The sequence below is a fragment of the Cryptomeria japonica genome, chromosome 1 (assembly GCF_030272615.1).
Source record: "Cryptomeria japonica chromosome 1, Sugi_1.0, whole genome shotgun sequence".
In the NCBI taxonomy this organism is placed as follows: domain Eukaryota; kingdom Viridiplantae; phylum Streptophyta; class Pinopsida; order Cupressales; family Cupressaceae; genus Cryptomeria; species Cryptomeria japonica.
This window is the reverse complement of record NC_081405.1, coordinates 338,103,749-338,113,157: the sequence shown is the minus strand read 5'-3', so window position 1 is coordinate 338,113,157 and position 9,409 is coordinate 338,103,749. Positions and strand designations below refer to the sequence as shown.

General features: G+C 30.5%; 1 protein-coding gene across 1 annotated transcript; it reads left to right on the top strand.

Moving 5' to 3' along the window:
• The first annotated feature begins 6,854 nt into the window (after nucleotides 1-6,854).
• On the top strand, nucleotides 6,855-8,721 carry LOC131043592 (GDSL esterase/lipase At1g28600). Its single transcript, XM_057976823.2, has 5 exons — nucleotides 6,855-7,146; nucleotides 7,270-7,482; nucleotides 7,665-7,813; nucleotides 7,946-8,210; nucleotides 8,305-8,721. The coding sequence occupies exons 1-5, from the start codon at nucleotides 6,918-6,920 to the stop codon at nucleotides 8,532-8,534; spliced, it is 1,086 nt and encodes a 361-aa protein (XP_057832806.2). The 5' UTR covers nucleotides 6,855-6,917; the 3' UTR covers nucleotides 8,535-8,721.
• The last annotated feature ends 688 nt before the right edge of the window (nucleotides 8,722-9,409 follow it).

Sequence of the window (9,409 nt, the reverse complement as noted above, 5' to 3'; positions counted from 1 at the left end):
AATATGGAAACCTAAAGTGCCAATCCCAAAGGATTACACTTGACTGACCCCTTCGGATTTGAAATTGATTCCAACACATAATAATGGAGGACTTGGTAATAATGCCATGCCCTCATCATTGAATTTTCCCTTTCCATTGGAATTTGAGAAGGGAAGACTCTTTCAGGATCAGATTGTGACACAAGATCTCAATTTAATGTTGCAGAAAGGGAGAAAATGGTAGTACGCAAAAGTTTGACGAAAGCATTGGCCATGGGATTTGAAAAGAAACTATTAGATATGGGAATATTGAAAGTGGGACAATGAAGGTGAGGTTGGGGTCAAAATTTCAAAGGCTAGAAAATGTTGAGTACATCAGAGAGAGAAGTGAAAAGGTATTAGATATAAGAGTTGACATTGAGAAATCATATTCTGATGTTGCAGGCTCAGAGGACAAACTGGGGGGAACCAATCTGAGATGTATTATTCAGTTAGTTGCAAAGGCTCTGGGAAAGATTGGGAAATGGAAAGGAAGAAAATCAAATAGATAGAAATGAGAGGAGGAAGTCTCAGAGAAAGGTCTGCTAAGTAGCCTAGTCCTCCATTGGAGGGCAATGAAGATTGTCACTTGGAATGTTAGGGCCTCTTGGCCCTTGATAGATAAAAAGTTTTTGAAATACTATAAGAAGTGGTCTGGTTTTCTTCATGGCGCACATGGCTCTATAGGTGGTCTAGGAATTTTGTGTTCTGCAAACAATATTGACATTACTTTATTTGAATCACATCATAATTGGATGATATGCACAGTTAAGAGTAGATTGATTGATGTGGGGTTTTCTATGTTTAATGTATATGGTCCAATCACAATATAGAAGTTGGAGGTCATAAATTATATTGGGTCAAAGATTGAGAATCTTAATAGCAAAAGAATGATCTTGGGAGAAGATTTCAATGCTATCCTGGACCTCAACTAAAAGAGTGGAGGATTGAATAAAATATTCAAGGTGAAACTAGATTTTAGATACTTAATTAATAACATCTTGGTGGTGGGTTGCACTGCTAAAAATGATATCTTCACATGGACTGGCCAAAGGGAAGGGTTTATACACATCTTTGAGTGCTTAGACATATTCTTCCTTGGCCTATGTTGGATGGGTGATGAGTATAGAAGTGAATAAAGTATATTTCCCATTTATGTTTTAGGCTATTTTTTGATGCTTTTGGATATGCAACTAAGTGAAAAACCAACCAAAGGCTACTTTTAAGTTCAAGTCCATGTCATTGCATGACTCAAACCTAGTGAGTAATCTTGAGGTTGGTGGAAAGAAGGGCCAATTCATGTTGCACCACTAGTTTCTATTCACTAGAAACTTAACTTACACGAAAGAGAAGCTAAGAAAATGGAAAAAAAGAAAGTTTCAAGAATATTTTTTTTGAAAAAGTAGTTGACACAAAACTAGAGATATTGATTGAGAAAGTTATTAGATTTGGAATGTTTGCAAACCTCTATGTTAAAGAAAATGAATTAAAAGATTGGCACACAAAAGCGCTTGCTAGATAAGAGCTTTATTGGATAGATAAAGTAAGAGAAACTTGGTTGAAAGTGGGGGATGCTAATACCAATTTTTTTCATGCCTCCACAAGATCACACAGAGCCAAAAAATTATGTGGAGAGCATCTGATAAAACCTTGGGAGTTGGTACATTGATAGAACGTAATACATAGAATCCAAGTCATCTGACTGATCATCATTACAACATCTGAGGCAAAAGTTATTAACTTGCAAATTTGCCTACTTAGGCTTTTCTGAATTGTACTCGTTGAATCAACTTGAGCAACCTTCAAACCTTGATTTGGAATAATACCAAATCACCACTTCGGGAGCACACTGGTAGATGAATATACCCTAGATGAGTATGCAAGAGGGTTTGACTTGATCAGGTCACATGTGGAATTTATAAACCCTCAAAGTTGGCTCCTTTGAAAATCTGGAAATTGTTGATCCTGAACCCTGAAAAAATTCTTTTGGAATAGGCTTTAAAAACTGGTCAGATGATGAGTTGGGGGGCTACAAACCTGGGATATGGTAGAAATTTTTATAGAGAATCATGGGGTGTAACCAAATTGAAGTGTAGGTCAACTAGGTGTGAAATAAAAATTCTCAAATTAGCCTTCAGACTGTCGTTTGACAATGTTTAGTTGTAGAACTAAACCTTTTTGCAAGTGGATTTAGTTTTGCAAATTTGTCAAAGGGATTCGTGGTATTTAGCCTCTTGGCACGGAGACTTAAAAAATAGCAAGGATTCACGGGAAACTCTCCATTTGGCTTGAACATTAACTAGTGCAAAGCTACAATTGCTCAAACCGGGCTACTCAAAAAATTGCAAAAAGTGCAAATCAACAATCCTAACCTCGGGACCTCCAAAGGAGACTTCACAAACACATCAAAACTGATCCGAGGAAGCTAAAAATGAACACATGGTATCTCCATAAGGTGTATAACCATCCCCCAAAGGGATTTTGCATGAAAATTTACTAGTGCAAAAATATGAGCTCACCAACTGAGCTACAAAAGCGTGTTCTAAAAGGCAATTCTGAATGCAACTTACAAAATTGAGCTTGGGTCTTCAAAATTTGACAAATTTTTTGAAGTCCCAACAACTTGTTGGCATTTTGTGGAAGATGATGTTTGACACTTGGTGAAAGATATCAAAAAAAGAGAAAATTTGTAAAGGACATTATTAACATGACAATTGCCATGATCCCTAAAAAAAGTGAGTGCAACTCATTTGCAAATTATAGGCTGATCTCATTGTGTAACACTTTGTAAGATAGTTGCCAAAGAATTATCAAATAGATTAAGGGATCTATTGGGCATCATTATCTCGAAAGAACACAATAGATTCACTCTTGACAAGGAGATTATTGATAACATCATTATTGTTAAATAATTAGACAAATTGGGAACTCATAAATTATACACAAACACAAGTATTTGACGTGGTTCGCCAATTTGGATACCCCCATAGGAAAGCAGGGCAAATATCTTTGTTATTATTGCAAGCTGCATACATAAGTATCATCCCTCATATAGATACAATAGTCTTCAACAGAAGACAAAGGGACAAAGAGGGGAAGACGAAATGAATAGTCGAACTTGAAAATCCAACAATCTCCCACTTGAAGTTTGACTCATGTTGCGACTCCACATCTAATCAACCTCTCGATTGAAGTATGATTTCCATGGCCTATCCCCTTCTTTCCATTCTCAACCAATATCCAAATGCAATCACCAAATATCATGGTAATAAATATGTCAAGAATCAATCACCATACCTGGAATAGCAACAACAACTAATTTCCAATCACTTCCAACTAACCATACAACAACAATAAATTCATTTCAACATATCTAGCCCATACAACAACTCTTATCACTGTATAATCCTTTGTTCTGCTAAAAAAAGTATCATCTTCCAGTTCAAAACACACCAAAAAACATTGATGTGCAAAAAAATAGAAGATCCTTATAAAGCAGTGCATGTGTTGCATGAGAAATGTCAACTAGAATAACTCAAATCTACCAATCAACACTAACATAAAATGTGTATACTTAATAATATAATGATTTACAAACTACAACTAAACTACTGCAAAATCTCACTTGACATCCTCCAAGTCCTCATGAAAAGACCACATATTGTTGTAAAAAAGTCATAAAGTGCAACAACAATAGATGACCTCAAAATTCTCTAGGAATAAACATCAATGCAAACCATATCTCATCCTTCTATCAACACCACCAAGTGCTCAACTGTGCCAAGTATGATCTCCTTCACCTCCCCAAACTAAAGCATTAAAAACACCCAATCAACATAGATGTAAGCCCCTGTAAACAAGGAAGATCAAAATAAAGAAAAACATTCCAAAACTAAGAACCATTTAAACATCTTATAAGCTCAAATGCACAAGGAGATAAATTTGCTAAGTAGACCAAGAGTGGGTTTGAGTGAGGATGCTCCTCTAGGATACACCAAGTCACAATGACTCTCTATAAAAACAATCTCCTCTAGGTCCATAATGAACTCGCATCCATCGCCAGGTGTAGGCTCCTTGGTCTTCTTGTTGAAACCTCCAAAGAGAAACCGCATCAACAAATATTCTCTAATCCTAAGAGAACACCAACCTCAACACCTCCAGGATCAATCCATTGCTAAGATTTAAAAAAAACATTGCACCATCATGAAGCTCTCCAAGAAAATGACCAATGTACTCAATAGCCAAAGCACCAACAAGATCAATGCCAAAAATTCCCATTGCATGTCTGCATAACCTGGGAACACAACATGACAACATGATCCAACATCTCCACAAATAAAGACCAAATGCTTCAATGAGCATAAATATTCTAAGAGAACTTGTATCATGCCAATGCTCTAATCTAGAATCAAGAGACCACCATGCCATCTAAGAATCAACATCTCCAATCACATGATGATAACCATCTCTTGGCAATAGAAATCTCACTACCAAAATAAAATAAAAATCTAGCAAATGAACCACTTCACTTCACTAATCACAATATAAGCTGCATACAATCAATTAGTATGAAATTAGACACCTTAACAAAATAAGTAAAGGTAAATAAAGAGATTGGTTGATCATCTCACCAAGACCACCAACAATGATATGATTTGTTTGACATGGACAAGTGTGAGATTTATGGGAAAACATGGATTACAAAGCCTTGACAACAATTCTTTGCAAGTCCATTCACAAGCCAACATACTCTCTTTACTTTCATTCACTACGATTACAATATTCATTGCCTCTTTTATGCTTGTTCCCATTTTCATTCTTTTTCTTTACTATCTCTTGGTTCTGAGATATAGGAGAAGATCTTGTATGCAGTCAAATAGCTTCTAGATTCAATTATACATTCTTTTTATTTGAAATTTTAAAACATTCAGTTGTCCATAAATGTAAGGACCTCCATATTATTAAAATACTAAACTACATAATTACACATAATTGATCATTAATTAAAGAAACTTGTTCAATATACAAAAGAATAGATATATGATGTTATATTTTGACATAATTTATATGTCCATAGGCTCAACATAAGAAAACATAAGACATCAAATGTGTTTACAAAAGACCATACGGTCGAATGCAACAATACATAATTTACAAAACTGATAATCACCCCGATAGGAACTTCCAACATGTCGAAATTACCATCTATAGAAAGTCAAAAAAAAATAAAAAATTGTGCCTCCTACCACCTAACAGCGAGCGCACTAGTGGGTAATCTGAGCAATCCTACACACAGACACCATTAATTTTGTTGATCTTGACAGAAAAGATAATCTGAGCAATCCTGTAATCGTTTTCCTTTCCATCGATCTCCCCCTTGTAATACTACCTGCCTTCCTCTCTTCATATTGATGTGCATGTTCAAAATGGTAGCACTTCAACTCCACTGCCACGCATTGCTTCAAAACTACTTTACTCTCTCTTTTATTTAAACTGCCCAATTCCATAAGTTTCAATATTCACTTTAAGTTTTAAATATGTGCTTCTAAAAGCACGTACACTTTAACCTCTTTTATTTCTTTAAAAGCATTACTTTTTAAGTTGTGGTAATAGCATGTCTTATAACATGTGTGTTCTCTTAATTAGTTGCATGATTTATCAAACTGATCATGAATTATTATATGTATCATTTATTTAATGAAATATAAATATTTCATTAATAATTATTTTAAAAATAAATAAACTATAATTCATAAATTTTATAAATAATATTTGAATATCATTGTTTTTTTTAATATAAATTTTTAATATATATCTGAAAGCTTTTCAAATAAAATTATTTAATAAAGATCTTTACAATAAAAAAAATAAGAAGTTTTTTTTTATTTAAATTAAAAATTTCTATTCTATTATTTTTAAAATTAAATGAAAAATTCAATAATGAAATAATTATAAATTATTTTGTAATTTTAATCATATTGCAATCTATTTTTCTATGAAAAAAAACAATGGATTTTATGTAAGACAATTTTAATCCTCCATGCTACCATTGTGTCTTTTGACATGTAATTAGAGCTTTTTGAATCTTGTTTCTCAACTGATTGTATGAATGAAAGAAAAATAAATAAATAAAATTCAAAACTTCTATTTGCATTCATTTAAAAAATTAATTTTATTGTTAATTTTCTATTCTTATTTTTTAAGTGATTATATGATAGAATTTAATCCTTTAATGTATAACTTAAAAATAAAAATTTAAAATTATTTTAAAATTTATTTTATGTTTTTTGATTTTTATTTTATTATTAAAAATTTTAAATCTTTTTTTTAAGTGATTGCATATTTTTATTATATAAAAATTTAAAGGTACTATTATTTTAAGTGGTTGCATATTTTTGTTTGGTTATGAGAGCTCTTTTAAAAATATCTTTAAGTTTATTATTAAGAGTTTTTATTAATTAATTAGATTTTTTATAAATTCCTTAAAAAAATAAATTAATTATTTATAAAAAATGATTTTTTAATATATAAATTAATAATTTTAATTTTTTAAAGTTTCAGTTTTTGTTAATAATTGACATTACTAAAATTATTTCAAATTTTATATTAATGCATGAAAAAAATTAAAATATATTTTTTTATATAAGTGCTTTAGAAGTTGGGATTTCTTGAAGTTTTGATGATGTAAATAATTTTTTTATTTAGATTATTTCTATATTTTTAAATACATATTATTAAAATAATTTGAAATCTAAAACTAATGCATGAAAATCTCTAAAGATATATTTCTCTAAATATATTGATAATTTTACTATATAAGTGTTTTGGAAGTTCCATTTGGTTGAAGGTTTGATTGTGTAATTCAAGAAAGTTGTAGGGGAGAGTTAAATAGTGCAAAAATGAAGTATATAACAATATTGCTTATGGTGTTGGTTTTCTCTCAAACTTATTTGGGAGACTGCAAGTGTTCAATCTATAGTTTTGGAGATTCATTAGCAGACACTGGAAATTTGTTAATCTCAAATCATCAAGGTCTAGGTGCAATTATTGGAAAATTTCCATATGGAGAAACATTTGGTTTTCCAACTGGACGTTGTTCTGATGGTAGATTGATTGTTGATTTCATTGGTAAATTTTTATTTCTTACATCTTATATATTTTTTGAGTAGATTTCAATATTATTTGTTTATATTAAAAAATAATGGATTTATTTCTTACAAAATTTTAATTAATTATTTGTTTTGATTGCAGCTAAAGCTCTTGGAAGTTCATTTCTAAAACCTTATTTGCATAAAAATGCAAATTTTAGTGATGGTATAAACTTTGCAGTTGCTGGAGCTACTGCTTTGGAATCATCCTTTTTGACAGCAAATGGAATTGGACCACTTTGGACAAACAATTCATTAGATACACAGATTAACTGGTTCTTAGAGTATAAGAGAAATTTTTGTTCATCTAACGAAGGTGTATATCTTCTACAATAATATAATTTTTTTTTTTTTACATTCAATAATAATTTTTATCATTGATTCTAATTGATTAATAAGATTTAAAAGAAGATTTAACTTTCTTTTAAATTAGATAAATTACTCTTAATATGGATGTTCTGACTTTCCAAGAGTCTTAAACTTCTATTTTGTGTGCAGATTGTGAGAGCCATTTTGCAAATGCAATGTTTTTGATGGGAGAGATAGGTGGAAATGATTACAACTATCCATTTGCACAGCAAAGACCATTAACTGAAGTGGAATCCTTAATTCCTCTCGTAATAAATAAAATTAAAGTAGCATTAGAGGTGAGCATATTCAAAGTCTTATCTGGATTTAAGTTAAAAAATTAAATTAAAAGAAAGATTTTCATTTCTATAACTGTTATTTAATTTTTAAAATTGTAATAATTTAATGGATTGTTCTTTATTCATTTGTAGACATTGATTAACTCTGGAGGAGCAAGGAAGATTTTAATTCAAAACAATTTGCCTATTGGTTGTTCACCATCCTATCTTTCTACAAAAGATGGTGAAAAGGATAGTAGTGGGTGTTTAAAAGATTATAACGAATTTTCCGAAAAAAGCAACAAGCTTCTTAAACAAATGGTAAAACGATTGCAACAAAAGAATCCAAGGGTTTCAATAGTCTTTGCAGATTATTATAATGCAGCGCTTACAATCATAAAGAAACCATCCTCTTATGGTAAGAGCTCTTTTGTTTTCTTTTTGGTTCTTTCCAATTTTATTTTTATTTTAGTTTAAGTATTGAACATGAAGAGAAACTTTGAATGGTGCAGGCCTGCAAAGAGATGTTCTCCAGACTTGTTGTGGAGCTGGTGGACCCTACAAATTTGACATCCAACACCTTTGTGGTACTCCTGGATCCACAACATGTCACAATTCTCAACAATATTTCAACTGGGATGGAATTCATTTAACAGAAGCAGCATACAAACAAATTGCTTCCATGTTTATGGATGGGAAGTTTACCAACCCTTCTTTCAATTCAGTTTTCAAGAATGGTTAAACATTCTTAATTAGCTATTCTTCTCTTAAAATTACTTTTGCAATTGTTAAACATTCTTTATTAGCTATTCTTTTTTAAGAAGATATAATTCTTATGTATTTTTTTATTGAAGGTTTGAATATATTTTTGTTAAATATTAAATAAAATATTGAAATATGTAATTATGAAAGTTTTTTATAACTCAAAATTTATTATTTGCAAAGTCTCTAGCTTATTGTGTTAACTCTTATCCCATGTTCTCATGCAGCTTCTTAAATTTATTTCTTATTTAATTTAAGTAGTTAAGTGCCCCATGCAACTTTAAAATTGTGAAAAAAAAAATTAGAATCTTCCCCTATTTTGATGGATTAGGAATTAGAAATAAGCTCTAAAATTTAACTCAAATTTTAAGTGCACAAATTATTATTAATACACACCAAAAATAAATATCCATGGGTCATGCAACCTTAAATTTATTTCTTATTTAATTTAAGTAGTTAAGTGCCCCATGCAACTTTAAAATTGTGAAAAAAAAAATTAGAATCTTCCCCTATTTTGATGGATTAGGAATTAGAAATAAGCTCTAAAATTTAACTCAAATTTTAAGTGCACAAATTATTATTAATACACAGCAAAAATAAATATTCATGGGTCATGCAACCTGGGTTTCTTCTTATAGCTTTTTTTCAATATTAAATAAAATGAAACAACTCTACTACAGATATATTATTGTTTGGCTTTTTTAAGTTAATCTTTTATAAAAGATTCTATGTTTTTTCAAAATCTATTATTTTTTTCATAGTAATCAGTTGTTATTATTCATTAATATATCCAATATAAATCTTAAAAAAAAATATATTTTTAAAAATTATTCAGTATTGAAAGTTATTTATTCC

What these genes read in the sequence shown, in the direction of transcription:
- LOC131043592 (XM_057976823.2), top strand. Translation starts at nt 6,918, where the DNA reads ATGAAGTATATAACAATATTGCTTATGGTGTTGGTTTTCTCTCAAACT. An exon ending in ATTGATTGTTGATTTCATTG is followed by an intron (nt 7,147 to 7,269) that starts GTAAATTTTTAT and finishes TTTTGATTGCAG; the next exon opens with CTAAAGCTCTTGGAAGTTCA. An exon ending in AAATTAAAGTAGCATTAGAG is followed by an intron (nt 7,814 to 7,945) that starts GTGAGCATATTC and finishes ATTCATTTGTAG; the next exon opens with ACATTGATTAACTCTGGAGG.